General features: G+C 42.6%; 1 protein-coding gene across 9 annotated transcripts in view; it reads right to left on the reverse strand.

Moving 5' to 3' along the window:
- Positions 1 to 15349, reverse strand: part of ptprq (protein tyrosine phosphatase receptor type Q) — a 297632-nt gene that overhangs the window by 154831 nt on the left and 127452 nt on the right. For 8 of the 9 annotated variants that reach the window (XR_010976839.1, XM_068050461.1, XM_068050464.1 and 5 more), the window contains 5 exons: positions 12050 to 12222; positions 2558 to 3104; positions 1879 to 2040; positions 1602 to 1781; positions 220 to 327 (listed from right to left, as the gene is read on the reverse strand). Coding sequence is in view for 8 of the 9 variants with exons in the window: in XM_068050461.1 (XP_067906562.1) it covers positions 220 to 327; positions 1602 to 1781; positions 1879 to 2040; positions 2558 to 3104; positions 12050 to 12222 (1170 nt within the window). In the remaining variant the exon portion in view is untranslated. The remainder of the gene's footprint in view (positions 1 to 219; positions 328 to 1601; positions 1782 to 1878; positions 2041 to 2557; positions 3105 to 12049; positions 12223 to 15349) is intronic. The other variant, XM_068050466.1, reaches the window with a different exon arrangement.

Here is a 15349-nt window from a genome sequence, read left to right on the forward strand (position 1 = left end):
GATGGATCAAGTTTGATTGTAGGGGTCTATAATACTAATGGCCTCCCATCACTCATGTTCCAGGCTCACAGGTGAACAATAACCCATTGGGCAAGGTAATGAAAAAGGGGGAAAAGAAAAGTTTAGACAGATTTATGGTCAGAAGAGAATAGAGTACATAATGTGATAATAGGAATGACTAGAAAGCTAGGATTTGGTTCATTTCAAAATGTGTCTTACCATCTTCAAGAGTTCGCACAAAAATATCATCTTTTTCAGAGACTGAGCTTTCACCTACAGAGGTGGATGCTGTTACCCTCATTTTATAATCTGTGAATTTTTTCAAACCTAAAAATGAAAACAAATACTTTAAGTTTCTGGATCTCTGAAAAAGCAGTTAAATTAAATGCAGCAAATAGAGTGAAATTCTGAGGCACACAGATTGAAACCATTCCCATGTGGTCCTCAAAGTTGTAGTTCTGCTACTGGTTTGAGACTGGTAGCCATATAGTGTTAAGTACAGCAGGTAAGACCAGAGTTATACTGTGATTTGAGTCACACACTCTGTGCATGGGCATGCTCCCACACCTACATCCTTTCACAGAGATCTGCATGAATAGCTTTTTTTTTAATGTTGGAGACAGCAGGTAGCCTATCAAGCCACCCCAGGAGATAACCTGCAGTGCACTCATGTATCAGAGAAATGACAACTGCTATGTGGCAAGGGACAATACCTTCATTACTTTCTCCTGTGAAAAGGAGGCATTAGCTGAACATGACACACAAATTTCAGCAGATGGCAGGGCTCTCTAGAGTGCAAAGAGTCATAGGTCGAACCCACAAAGGTATCCTGAATTTCATATCAATTGCATAGGCTTCATGAAGAGAAAGAGTCAGGCTATTTCTGACTATTAGCAACATCATCATACTCGTTAGTGAGAATTATTCAGGAGGTGTGCACATTCAGAAGAAAATTCTGGTGTATGGCTATTAAGAGAACTAGGCAATCATCTGCATCCATGGTTGCTGACCCTACAGAGAAACACCCTAATAGAATAGAAAGATCTTGGGTTGGATACATCATCTGTTTCATATTCTTTGGCTGTCACCTCCCCCAGCAGAAAAAAGTGTGGCCATGCAGCTTGAATACAATGAAAGACTGTGTGTAAAAGGGCAATGGGCATGCATGATATTTGAAGCAGTACCTCCCAGAGGCTTGTGCTATGCTTAATACTTGTCCAAAGAAACAAGTGCTACAATGAGGATTACACTTACGTTTGCATTGCAGAATATGTCTTCCTCACTTTCATCCAGTTTTGAGGGAATTCAGGGCACAGACCACCCTCCATGCAGGTAGCTTTTACTGGAGCCTAGCCTACAGCTCAAATAAGACCAGCTGCCTTTGATGCAGATTCCAAATTTGAGCTTTCAAAAAATTGGGCCTCAGGTTTCTAAGTATAGTTCCGTTAGAGGTGGTTTCCAACTAGGTATTTTGCCTTCAGCCCAATATTTTCGTACTCAACCTTAATCAATAACTTCACAAAGATTTAATAGTTCTAAAAAAAAGTAGCGTTGTGTTCAGCTTTACATTTAAGTTAAACTTGTTTGATTATTTAAAATACCTGTTAGAGTAATGTTGTTGCTTGTCACAACTCCTTGAAATGCCTCATTTGTGCCTTCCTCCACAGCATAAATAGTGTAATGAGTTATTATTCCATTAGGGATAGCAGGTGGGTCCCATAATATCAGTATAGATGTAGAATTGATATTTTTATAGGTTACATTCTGCACTGAACTTGGAACTAAAAACACCAAAGAGAAACGTTTAGTTAACTTTGAAGAATCGGAGACATCACATTAATTTCCAAAACAAACATCATGGTTTCTTTAGTAATGTACCATATTGTCGTGTCTTTAAGGAAATACTGGTTGGTGGTCCTTCTCCAACAATAGTGAATGCTGACACTCTGATAATGTAATCAGTATAAGGTACAAGTTCCTTTACAACATATGACAGCTGCTCAGATGTAAGGTCAATGACCTGCAGACTGCTTTCACTCTCTGCACAAGGTAGAAAAAGAAAAGTTTTATCGAACAATTCTCACATTTAGTAAAGTTGATAGATATATTAGTACTTGAAAACAAAAACCAGTAAAACAAAAGTATGAAAGAAGCAACAAGAAGCCAAGAGACAGAAACACTGTAATAATTATCCTTCACAAGTACAAGCCCAGTTTAAATAACTTTGAAGATTTCCTCACAATGTTGAACAGGAACAACTGGTTTTAAATAGAAAATAATTACGTATAAATACAGCATTGCTATAAACAATAAAAATACTTAATAAATGTTATTTCTATTCTATAAACCTAGCATAATGTTGATAGAACCTTCATTTTTCTCTCTTAAAGGAACGTTGCTTATGCTGTCAAAAAACTTTGCTTATGCTGTCAAAACATACATTCTTTAGAAAATGTTTTGTGACTCTAAAGAGCAAATGTATACACTAATTGCATCACCATGTCATTGGGTCATCACCACCTGTTGTCACTACATACTGGAGCTGTGACCTATTTACCTTCAGTAATATTTTGAAGGCCATTAGCCAGAAGCCTCCATAGAGGAGGAAATGGTGAAGAACTTGGAGGCAGGGAAATCCCACCTGCCTTGGCAACTGCAGTAACTGATCTCTTATGCAATACTGCTCTTGGCTTGAGAGTCATGCTGATTGTAGGATGCGATTCAAAGGGCCCCAAGGATCGGTGGGCTGTTTGTTTAGTAAATGATGCAGTGAAGCCAGTAGCAGCTATTGAGTGTATTGTACTAGACAGTGATGTTTTAGAATAAATTATTGCATGTGACATTAGTTGATCAGACACAGATGCAGCCAAGCTTTTTTCATGAATAGTAGCTATCCCAGGCAATTCTGAACTAACAGTGATTAGTGTTTCAACTGGTGAAAAAGTTGGTGAAGTCACTGCAGGCTCTAAAGATGAGGATTCAGAAATCAGCTCAGCGGAGCCTTCACCCAAGTCTGTAAAGATTGCATCAGTCTCTGAAGTCAATGTAGTGGAGTCTGTAACCAACATACCAGGATTTATTGGTTCAGTAGAATTTTCCATTTCCTAGAACAAAAAAAATCATCCCATCAATAATTTAGATATTTAAACAAAATCAAGCTAAATACTGTTTTCCACTGTTCAGTAATCAAAATATTAATTTCAATATTATCATCAGTATTAAGTTTTGCTCCTTCAATTTCCCCAATTTACTAAATATATAATTATTTTGATTACCAAATTGTATTGTCAAGCAGGCCCCCACCTGACAAGAATGAGGCACACTGGTTTTGTCATATGAACATTGACTTTGAACTGTTGCTGGAGTGAGGAAATGACTTGTTAAACAGATCAGCCATGGCTGAAAAAACATTTGCATACTAACAGACAGTGCTTGTGTAGACAAAGGACCATTCCTCGACACATTCACCCACAATAGATGTTGTTCACCGGACAGTTAGGGGGTGGAGAAGCGCATTCCAGGGCCTGCTGGGGTGATGTAATCGACAGGGTCTAAGACTGGTTGGACCAGCTCGTCACATGACTAACTGGCTGTTACAGAGTTTTTTGAACTAGCCGCAGAGAGTTTGAACTCAGAAAGACTGTTCGCTCCTGGACTGAGAAGATCTCTCCTGTCTCCTCCCATCTCTTTCTCACAAGCCTCTGAATCCATTGAAGACACATGAACCACAAGAGAGAAAAGTCTCCTACAGCGAACAAGGTTTAAGAAGAATACTGGGCCTCAACGAAAAGTGTGAACCACCTACAATCAAGGACTCTACAGTGAGCTCAAAGAACCATAACAAAAACTCTTCATATAGTGCCTCAAACATTTCCACTTTATTTTTCTCCTGCTCTTTTCTGTCTCTATTTGCAGGTGTGCATCGTGTATGCGTGCTAGCGTGGGGCGCATCATGTATCCGTAGGTGTCAATCGAATTAGAGTTTATGTTCAAGTTTAATAAATTTTAACATTTCTTCTTAAAACTGAAGAAAACCTGTTTGTGCTGGTTTCTTTGCTTTATAATTGAAAAGCGGTGAACAAGGATTCACCAAGTGGGAGCTAAAAACAGTGTTTAAAATTAACCCAGCTATGGTAAGACCAGCTGAAGGCTGGGAGGGACTCCTAGACACCTTTCTCACCTGGTCGTAAAGGAAATTTGTGATTGACACACAAACAAGAGAAGTGGGAAGCCAAATTGTTCCCAATCAAAAAAGGGAAAGATTTCAACACAAGTTTTCTTATGGTTGTGTGTGCTTAAATACTAACATGTCTGCGACTGAAGATAGTAGCTCCCCAAGCCAGGGTGAAGTAACTTGGGATAAGTTAAAAGCACTGTCTATGGAGGAGTTGAGGAAAATGGCTAAGCAGTGTGGGATCACTGTACGTGGCAAGGCTAGGAAGTCTGAACTCCTAAGACTAGTGGGCAACCATTTTTCCCTTGAATCTGAAGAAGTAGAAACAGGTTTAGAAGCAGACTCCGACAGGGTATTGCTAGCAAAGCTACAACAGGAACAAAGGAAACTTGAAATAGAAGACAGGGAAAGAGAAAGAGAGAGACAGGAGAGGGAGAAAGAGAGAGCCTTCCAGTAGGAACATGAAGAGAAAGAGAGGAGATGGAATGAGAGAGAGAGATAGAGAAAGAGAAAGAATATTCTGGAAAGAATGCGAAGAGAGCTGAAGAAGCTTGAGTTAACTAGGGGGGCGACAGAGTAACCCCAGTGAAAGCATGGCCAATATGGAGGAGCATAATTCAGGGCTGGGTACAAAATTGTTACAACTAGCTTAGCTAATCCCAAAATTCAGGGAGCAAGATGTAGAAGAATTTTTTCTGTCCTTTGAGAAACTGGCAAGGGAACCAAAATGGCCAGCTGAGATCTAGCCTCTTTTATTACAAAGCAAGCTCACCAGAAAAGCCTGTGTTTATTCCCTGTTGCAATATGAGAGTTCATTAAATTATGAACTGACAAAAAAACACTATCCTCGGGGCATATGAATTAGTACCAGAAGCCTATCGCCAAAAGTTTAGAACCCTCAAGAAACAAGCTAATCAAACTTATCTGGAATTTTAAAGAAGTAAGCAGCTGGCTTTTGACAAGTGGCTGAGGGCTCTTAAAGTACAGCTCAGCTATGAGAATCTCAGAGAAGTAGTTCTGTTAGAGGAATTTAAACACTCTCTCTCTCACTCTCCACAAAGATCCATGTAGAGGAGCAGAGGGTTCAGAGAGCCTGGCCATTCTAGCCGATGAGTTTGCTTTAATTTATAAGTCAGTTCCCCACGGGAGAACCTTTCTTAGTCATCCCCACAAATCCGAAAGGGGCAAAGGGTGTGAAGGTGATAGGAGCCCAAGCAGTCCTAGGAGAGAAAGGAAGGAGGGAGACACAGGGAGCCCTCCTCCAGCCAAAAAGAAAGATGTTGTGAGCAAGAGTGAGACCCGGAGACCTATGTGCTTCCATTGTAATAAAGCAGGGCATTTAAAAGCTGACTGCTGGAAACTAAAGGAAAAATCGGCCAGGTTAATCAGGGCACACCTGCTCAGTGAAAAAGCAAACCTGATGGAAAGCGCAGCAGAACAAGCTGTGGCTTTAACTACAGTAAGAGTGCAACCTGGGAAGCTTACAGCTGCAAGTGCGAGAAAATTTAATCGGATTCTTGAAGGTTATCAGTGTTTTGTGTCTAAAGGGAAAGTAACCCCATATGCCTCAAGTGAGGCAAGCAAGCCGATAGTGATTCTCAGGGACACAGGGGCCTTTTACTGGGAAAAGGCCTGACCTTTCCCCCAGAGAGTGCTGTGAACACCAAAATGGTGGTGATTGGTATTGGAGGGCAGTGTATGCCTGTACCTGTACACCGAGTGCACCTGGACTGCGACCTAGTTTCGGGACAGGTGACCATAGGAATTGTCTCTAGTTTGCTTGTGGACGAGGTTGACCTGCTCTTCGGTAATGATCCGGCAGAGGTGAAGGTGGTAGCCCCCCCAGTAGTGAAAGAAAGACCGCAGGACATCAGAGAGACAGGGCTGTGTCAGGAGATAGACCCCTGCAGTTTCCTTGAATTCGTAGTGGATCAGACCATGATCAAACCAGCTCCCCCAGAGGAGACTGAATTAGCACTGCAGACAGATGACCAGGTCTGACTGTCTGAGACTTTCTTTGGAAAGTTAGAAAACTCAGGGAATAAATTAAATGGAATTTTCCTAGCTGAGGCTCAGCGAGCCGGCCCAGTATTGCGAGAGCTAGCATAGGCTGCCCAGTCTGAAAGTGAAGCAGAGGGAGTCCCTGATTGCTACTATTTAAAGAATGAGGTACTGATGAGGAAATGGAGTTCTCCTCACAGAACTGAGATCAAGGAGTGGACAGTAGTTCACCAGTTAGTCATGCTACAGAGGTACTGGAAAGAATTATTAAGAAGAGCCCACGAGACTACAGTGGCTGTACATGCCGGTATACAAAGGACCAAAGCCCACATAAGACAGCGGTTTAACTGACCAAAACTCCATAAAGATGTGGTGGAGTACTGCAGGAGTTGCCACATGCGCCAGGTTGAGGGGAAACCCCAATCCACAGTGAAACCTGCACCCCTAAGTCCTGTACTGGTGTTAGGAGGACCCCCACCAAGACCAAAAGGGGACAGGCAGGCACAAGGCTGGTAAAAGGTTAGAAAAGGAAGTGGAAAAAGCGACTAGGTTAAAGGGAATCCAGGAGGAATCCTGGATGAAAACCCATACTGTCCAGTCAGCCAACCATGAAAAATGTGAAAAGTTAGACCCCACATCTTCCTATATAAATGCAGACACTAGAAGCACCCCACCAGAGTTGCTAACAGCATGTACAGGAACCTGTAAAGACAAAGAAAGACCTCTAGGGGGCAGAGAAACCGTGAGGGTGACGCCACACCTAGTCGAAGTGCCACAGGGGAGTACAGTAGAGTCTGCACAAATACCTGTAGGCAGGAGTGTCCCAGAGGACAAAGGGGCGATTCACAAAGAATCCTCCCTCACAGTCAAGAAAAATGCGAACCACCCATCCCCTGAAGTCAAAAACCTTTGCATGACTCAGCAAAGCACTGAAACAGCGTTCAGGATAGACCCACCCACTAATGACTCTCCTGAAAAATAATCCAACTCAGGGCTAATTAAACCTAAGCACCTCAAAGACCCTAGGCAGCCATGGAAATGGGCAAACTGATGAAAAATTTTCCCAAAGAACCACATTTTTACTGGGATGCCAAAAAAAGGGAAATTAAAGCAGCACTGAAGCCAAGAAAAGACAGGCTGTAATAAGTTTTAAGATTTATGAATGAATGGGAATGAATGAGAGAAATGCATGTTTTTTTTCTGTATCTTAAATTTTCTCTCGATCCTGTTAATGAAATGCACTTTTCTCAAATTGCATTTCATTCCACTGGGTGTGGAGGTGTAATGCAGGCCCCCACCTGATAAGAATGAGGCACTTTAGTTTTGTCATATGAATATTGATTTTGAACTGTTGCTGGAGCAGGGAAATGACTTGTTAAACAGATCAGCCATGGCTGGAAAAAATATTTGCATACTAACAGACAGTGCTTGTGTAGACAAAGGACCATTCCCCGACACATTCACCCACAATGGATGTTGATCACCGAACAGTCAGGGGATGGGGAAGCGCATTCCAGGGCCTGCTGGGGTGATGCAGTCAACAGGGGCTAGGACTGGTTATACCAGTTGGTCACATGACTAACTGGCTGTTCCAGAGTTTTTTGAACCACAGAGAGTTTGAACTTAGAAAGACTGTTTGCTCCTGGACTGAGAAGATCTCTCCTGTCTCCTCCCATCTCTTTCTCACAAGCCTCTGAATCCACTGAAGACACATGAACCCCAAGAGAGAAAAGTCTCCTACAGTGAACAAGATTTAAGAAGAATACTGGGCCCCAACGAAAAGCAAGATCTACCTACAATCAAGGACTCTACAGTGAGCTCGACGAACCATAACAAAAACCCTCTTCAGATATTGCCTCAAACATTTCCACTTTATTTTTCTTCTGCTCTTTTCTGTCTCTATTTGCAGGTGTATATCGCATATGCATGCTAGCATGGGCGCGTCTTGTATCTGTAGGCATCAACCGAATTAGCATTTAAGTTCAAGTTTAATAAATTTCAACTTTTCTTCTTTAAGCCAAAGAAAACCTGTTTGTGCTGGTTTCTTTGCCTTATAATTGCCAAGGGGGAGCTAAAAATACAGTGTGTTTAAAATTAAACCCTATTATGGTAAGACCAGGTGAAGGCTGAAAGGGACCCCTAGTCACCTTTCTCACCTGGTCATAACAGTACCTTCAACTGATTTTATTTGGCTTCTGTTGGTGATTCTTGTTCTTGATTCTATTTAAAAAAAAAGATATGGGAAATGATTTCCAGCAACATAAAAGACAGGGACAGATGGATCCAAGGCAATCACTGGGAGGTGAGTACTCTCCCCATTTTAACCTCTGATACTCCTTGCTCTTGTCAGGCGCAGGGGTGTTAAAATTAGGGACTTTGTTTCTATTGTCATAGTTTATTTACCTTCCTTAGTCTCATTATCTTGCATTAGTTAACATTAAATGCTATTTTCCGTGCATCAGTTCACCTTCTCAACATCAATAGCAACTTGTAGTTATATCGCACCTTTAATAAACCAAACCATCCCAAAATGGTGACCGATCCAAAGAAAGAGATATTAGGAGGTGGCAAAAAAATCTTTCTCAAAGAATTGGGGTTTAAGAAGAGAGGGTCTTAAAGGGGAAGAGGGAGGTGGAGAGGCAGACAGCTTCAGCAGGGAGATTCAGAGCACAGGGCCTAAGCAGCTGAACATATCGCTGACGATAGTGGGACAAAGGGAGGTGGGTTGCACAGGCGATCAGTCAGGGGTGGTGGATAGTTTTGGAAGGTTGTAGGGCTGAAGGAGGTTACAGAATCAGGGAGCGGTAAGGCCATGACGAGATTTAAATATGAGGTGGTAGGGCACCAGAAGCCAATGCAGGTCATTGAGGACAGGGGTGATGGGCAAATGAGACTTCGAGAGGAATAGGATACAGCAGCAGAATTTTAGATGAACAAAAGATTACACAGGGTGAAGAATGGGAGACCAGCCAGGACAGCATTGGAACAGACATGTCTGAAGGTGACAAAGACATGGATGAGATTGGCTAAGGCATGGGAAGAGGTGGGTGTAAACAATCTTTGCAATGGAGAGTATATGGGCCAGAAGCTCAGCTAGGGACACTAAGGTTGTGAACAGTCCGGTTCAACCTGAGACAATGGCTGGAGAGGGGCATAGAATTGGTAGGAAGAATGGAAAGGTTGTAGTGGTGGCCATAGACAATGGTTTTGGTCTTGCCAATTTTTAACTGGAATATTTTGTATATTGCAGGTCACACGAGACTATGTTAGACAAGCAGTCTGACAAGACAGAGGCAGTGAAGGGATTGAGAAAGGTAGTGAAGACGTAAAGCTAGATGTCATCAGCATACAAGTGGAAGCTGGCCTGTCTCTATGGATGATGTAGTCAAGGGACAACAACAGATGAGGGGGTGGGGTGCTGAAGATAGATCCTTGGGGGACTCCAGAGATAATACTGCAGGTTCAGGAAAAGTAGCCATTGAAGGACATACTCTCCTGAAATTGATTAGGTAGTAGTGTAACTAATGAAGGCAGCTCCAATCAGCAGGCCAACAGAGAAGAGCGCAGGAGATGCAACACCTGCTCTTTTACCTCCTCCCTCCTCATCATTCAATGCCCCAAACACACCTTCCAGGTGAGTGATTTACGTGTACTTATTTCAATTTAGTATACAGTATTCACTGCTCACAAAATGCGGTCTGCTCTACATTGGGGAGATCAAATGCATACTAGATGACTGCTTGGAGCAACACCTCTGTCAGTCCTCAAGCATGACCCCGAGCTTCCTTGCTCCCACTCTGACTTCTCTGTGCTCAGCCTCCCACAGTGTTCCAATGAAGCTCAAAGAACAGCACCTCAACTTTCAATTAGGCACTTCACAGCCTTCTAGACTCAACACTGATTTCAACAATTTTAGACCATAACCTCTGCCCCTATTTTGTTTCTTTTTTCTTTGCTGGGTTTTGTTTTGCTCTCTTGTTTTTCACTCTTTTTTTGCTTTATGATGGCAACTTTCATCATTCTGCCATTCACACCTCCTCTAGGCACATTTTTTGTTTCTTTATCTGTCCCACTACCACTCCCTTTGTCCTTGCACCGCCAACCTCTTTGTCATTTAATCTCTCTTGTCTTCCATCCTATCACAAACTTTCCCTTTAGTCCTTTACCATAGCCTTCCCCTTTCACTTACTTAAAACCTATTACATTTCCATCTTTTCTCAGTTCAGAAGAAAAGTCATTGACCTGAAACATTAACCTTGTTTCACTCTCTGCAGATGCTGCCCGGTCTGCTGAGTATTTCTAGAATTTTCTGTTTTATAGCATAAAAGCTGCAGGAAAGCTGCTAGGAAGACTGCAGAGAGATCAAGGAGGGATAATGCATCATGATCACAGTCACAGAAGACGCTAATTATTATTTTGGTTAGGACTGTTTCAGTGCTCTGGCGGGGATAGAAACCTAATTGGAAATATTCAGACAGGGAGTGGAGAAAGATGGGCATGGATTTGGGAAGCAACGTTAAAGGACATTGAAAAGATAAGTATGATTGGAGATGGGCTGGTTATCTTCAAGGATAGGGAGGGTTGAGGATAGGTTTTTAGAAAGTGGGATCATTTTGAAAATAAAATCATAACAATCTACCTAATGTGGAATTGCCTGTTAATTGTATAGTAATTGAGTATTTAATTGTATTCAAGCAATGGGCATCAACTGAGGATTCACTTGTGCTCCTACATATAGAAGCAGACTGAAACTTTGGTTGTTGGGTTTGGAGGTACATGTTTGTAGCGTGTAAATAATCTGTAAATAAAAGCTTATAAAGTGTGTAATGATTAGGCTTCAGTACTATTCTTCACCACCTGGCTTTTTGGAATAGAACAGTGCCTGGCATATTCACTACTTTCTTTAAGCATGATTAGCAAAATTAAGCTGAATGGACTAAAAGACTTTTGTTTACAAATAGCACGCTGTATATGCACATGCTGTGAAATAAAGCAGCTTAATGCTGGTATCTCCCCTCACTTCACTTAATGTTTGCTCAGTCAGCCTTTAGAGAGATTGAAGAAGTACACATGAAAAGACATGAATATCCAATTCAGATCATAAGAGGTTACAAGAGGACATCACTCCCCAGCTTCCACTCCCCCGCCTACCACCCACTTCCCCCCAGCTCCCGGTCATAGTTTTGTACAAACTGATATAGGGCAGTCTGATTCAAGCTGTATAGAAGTGTTGACATTCAGACTGTTTACGGTATAAGCATGACGTAACCAAACCTAAGAAGGTAACTGCAGAAGACTAAATTTGTAAATCATACATTGTTCCTTTCCTCCTGTTATCCTTCTTCCTAGTGGTATATATCTGTTTTCACTCTATGTACACTATTTCTAAACATGACTGCTTTTCTTCCATGTTTTCCCTTTCCAGCAGTTCTGTCCAGTCCAGTTTTCCTAGCTTACAATCCATAATTTTCTTTAAGTTAATAATTCCTTTTGTAGTCATCTTTTTCACATCACAAGTCTAATCTTAAATTCCAATTATAGGTCATTGTTGCCAAGGTATTCTCTGACTCTGCTCTAATCTACCATCTTCTGGTTATTATTTGTAATCAGGCCAAATAGCAGCCCTGCTCTTTGGCATTTTGACCAATTGTTCTATGTAACAAATAATCCATATTTAGGTCCCTACATGCAAATGAAGATAACCAGAAATATGACTAAATATTAATCACATTATGAAACACTTCTCTAAGTGTGAAACTTTTACAATCTGTGCTTCAGCAGAAGCTTAGCTAATAAAAAAACTGGCAATTAACTGGAATGTTATTAAAAGGCAATGAAAGCAATGTCCAAGTAAAACAAAACTAAACAGCGTACCTGGTGGCTTTCTGTCAAGATTATATTTTGTACAGATGTTTGAGATTCCTTTAGAAAGACAGTGATTTGATATTGGATAATAATTCCATTTGATTGCTGAGGCTTTCCCCATTCTAATTTTGCAGATTTAGCTTCAACTTCTGTCGCTTTTAAATCAAATACTTCTCCTGGAACTAAAAAGGGTAACAGTTCTAAGGTAAATGTGTTTCCATTTTGTAATTTAACCACTCTAATAAGGTACAATTGATAAAATATAGGTTAAAAATTCAGCCACAATTCATTTAGAAAGTAATTGTAAAAATCTATACCCCATATATTATGTTCTTGTTCTGTGCTACAGTTATTACATTTCAGTTTGAATAATCTAAGGTAAATTTGATTAAGCAGTGGGCCATGGTACTTCAATGGAATGGAAGGATTTCAGTCCAAAGCCCCAATTCCCAACAAATTTTAGATTTTGGTCCAACTATCAGGATATCCAACAAATAGAGGACACATATGAAACAATTTGGATGAAGATAAAATAATTGTGAGCCATCACAGAATCTTTTGTGTACTCCAAGCAAATGGACCAAAAGCATCACTGCAAATTGGGAACAGGTTGCTTGCCTACCCTCCAAGGTGCAAATTATGTGTAATGTAGGAAGATTTAAAAGTGGGAAGGATTATGAAAATAAAATGGTACAGTTCCCCAATAGTACAGTGGTTAAAAGCACCATTTTAGCACTAAGCAATTTAAACCAAAAAAGTTTGAGATTTAATACCCAGTCTGCAATCAGTCAGCTGATCTCAGAAGTACTGTAATTGAGCTTAGTGCACAAGGGCTTCCAGGGAGAAAAAAATCTGCTAAGGTTCCTGATCCCTGCTGGAAAGTGTGCGCAATAATGTAGGTAGAAAACAGAATCTGCTGTGCTGTCATTTGTGGTTGAATATTCTGCTGACAATTGCTGTCCTGGGGCAGCCTTTGAAAATGGCCAGATTAGTGAAGTAGTGGATGGCTGCCAGTAACCATGGAACACCATCCCAGCAACAGTAAGGAGAGGGCAAGGTGCAGGCCAGAAATGAAAAAGGGTGAAAACTATCCTTTGATCCAAAGATTGGTCCATTGAAGTGAGAAGTGGAACAGTTTTGAATTGAGTCCCCACTTCCATCTTCCCTTTCGTCATCATCCATCCCTTTCATGGCCCACCTGCGCTTCCCTGCTAGCAATGAGCTGGAGAACATTTGCTACAGATCAGTGGGGTGATGAATATCCAACGCTAGGGTATCAGTCATCCTATGTAAGGTGGCATTCATATGAGCTGGATTTAGTGGAGCCAGCAGGGCTCCTAGTTGGGCTGAAAAGGGGGTGGGAATCCCACCTCGGCCATTTGGAGCCCCCCCTGCTCTACTTAACGACATCCGGGCAATTAATAGCCCAGCACCGGGATCCCCATCCCTTTAAAGACTGGGGTCCCACCTCCAAGAGCTGCCGGACAATCAGAGGGCTAGCAGCTCAGTAGTATCGGCAGCGTCACCGGAAGTGGTGGTCACTGCTGGTACTGCAGGAGGCCTGAGAACCAGGCCCAACGCTGCAGACCTGGACCTAAGGTAAGTGAGATGGGGTCGCCAGGGCCCATCCAGCAGGCCCGTCAACGCGGGAGGGAGGGTGGGCGTTGAGTGCAGGAGGAGGGAGGTTCATGGAAGTGGGTTGTTTTCTGCTGGGGGCCCTCCATAGGCCACAGATTGCCCACGAAGGAGGGCCCATCCCCACCCCCAGCCCACAGGACGGTCACCTCGTTTCACGCTTAATGCCAGCATTGGCGGGAAGAGGCCCTTAGGTGGCTGATAATAGACCTCTTAAGAGCCTCAACTGGCCTCTGGGCAGGAAGGTCGTCGTCAACCTATCCCGCATCCAACTTAATAGTGGTGCAATGGGGAGGGAATGGGCCCTCCACCCCCGTCGCAATTCTATAAGCCCCCCTGCCTCCTAGCCTGTCTCTGGGGGCCCAGTAAATCCAGCCCACAGTGTGAAATCCATTGGTGAATGCCTGCATGCCCTTAGGTGATTGCCACATTTGATGCTCCATGCAGGTTGTCACTCCTTCCACGGCTGAAGATATAACTCCAAAGGCCTGCAACATCATGTCACTCATACTTAAGATGGACTCCTCCAAGATGCAAGTGTGCACTGTGCATCTGGAATGATATTACAATGAGGTTTATAAAATTTTGGCTGAAATTTGCTGTCTATGATTTATGTGGAATTGTCCTCCACTGGTAGAGAGTTCTGCGGATTTTATTTTACAATGTAATTTTATTTTTTCATTCGTCATTTTGGACGTTAGATAAGTATGTGCGATTACATTGTGGCACAATGGGCAGATCTGGACAGCTTCGATCTATCCAATTTCATATCTCTCATCTCCAATAGGAGGAGATCTGGTGAACTACCATTATTGAGAAAAAAATCTGTTGCATTTAAAGTAAATAAATTCTACAGTACATTGCATGTCCTTATTGCTGCTCCAGAGGTATCCTGTTTATCAATGACCCCTGATGTACAGCATCTGCACCCAGCTGAGCAGAGCTTGGAGGGCCCTGCACCTGCACACTTGTAATGTGTGAGTGACCAGGTAAAAACCCAATAATCTGTCTTACTCGTCCCACAGAAGTGTGAGTTTTTGAGCTGGTGCATGGTCTGCATGACTCCTGTGATGGCGTACCTTCAGATTGAGTGACCTCCTTTAAGGAGGCATCGGCGGTGGCAGCCAACTGAACCACCTCCTGTGGGACAAGTGAAGGCCCTAGGTACGATTAAAGAATGGTGGACTGGTGGAACCGAAGTGAACCTCACAATACTGAGAGCATCCCGGGCAGCGATGAGCACTGTCGGTGGTGCATGGGCCACATCATCTTTGGCTTCCTCTGCCTCCACCCGCATCTCCTTGGAAACATCTGAAAAGGCTCTGTGCTTTGTGCCTTTTTCTTCCCACACATCCAAATATTGCTGCTGTGCAATGTTATGCAGAGTTCACCACACCACAATCATTCTGGGGACCCCAGCATGTGCATACTGAAGGATGCCTCCAAATCTGTCCAGGCACCTGAAGCACATCTTCAGCATGCCAATGGCTTATTAAGTTATCATATGGCTTTCTTTGTATCCCTTCTGGGCCTCACTGGTTGGGGGCCTCATGGGTGTCATCAGCCACATTTTAAGTGGTTATCCCTTGTCTCCCAGCAGGCAGCCAGTAACTCTGCTTCAAGGTGCAAAGAGATCAGGGAGGGTAGACTGCCGTTGGACTAAAAAATCATGGC

This window comes from Heterodontus francisci, chromosome 18 (genome assembly GCF_036365525.1).
Source record: "Heterodontus francisci isolate sHetFra1 chromosome 18, sHetFra1.hap1, whole genome shotgun sequence".
Classification (NCBI taxonomy): Eukaryota; Metazoa; Chordata; class Chondrichthyes; order Heterodontiformes; family Heterodontidae; genus Heterodontus; species Heterodontus francisci.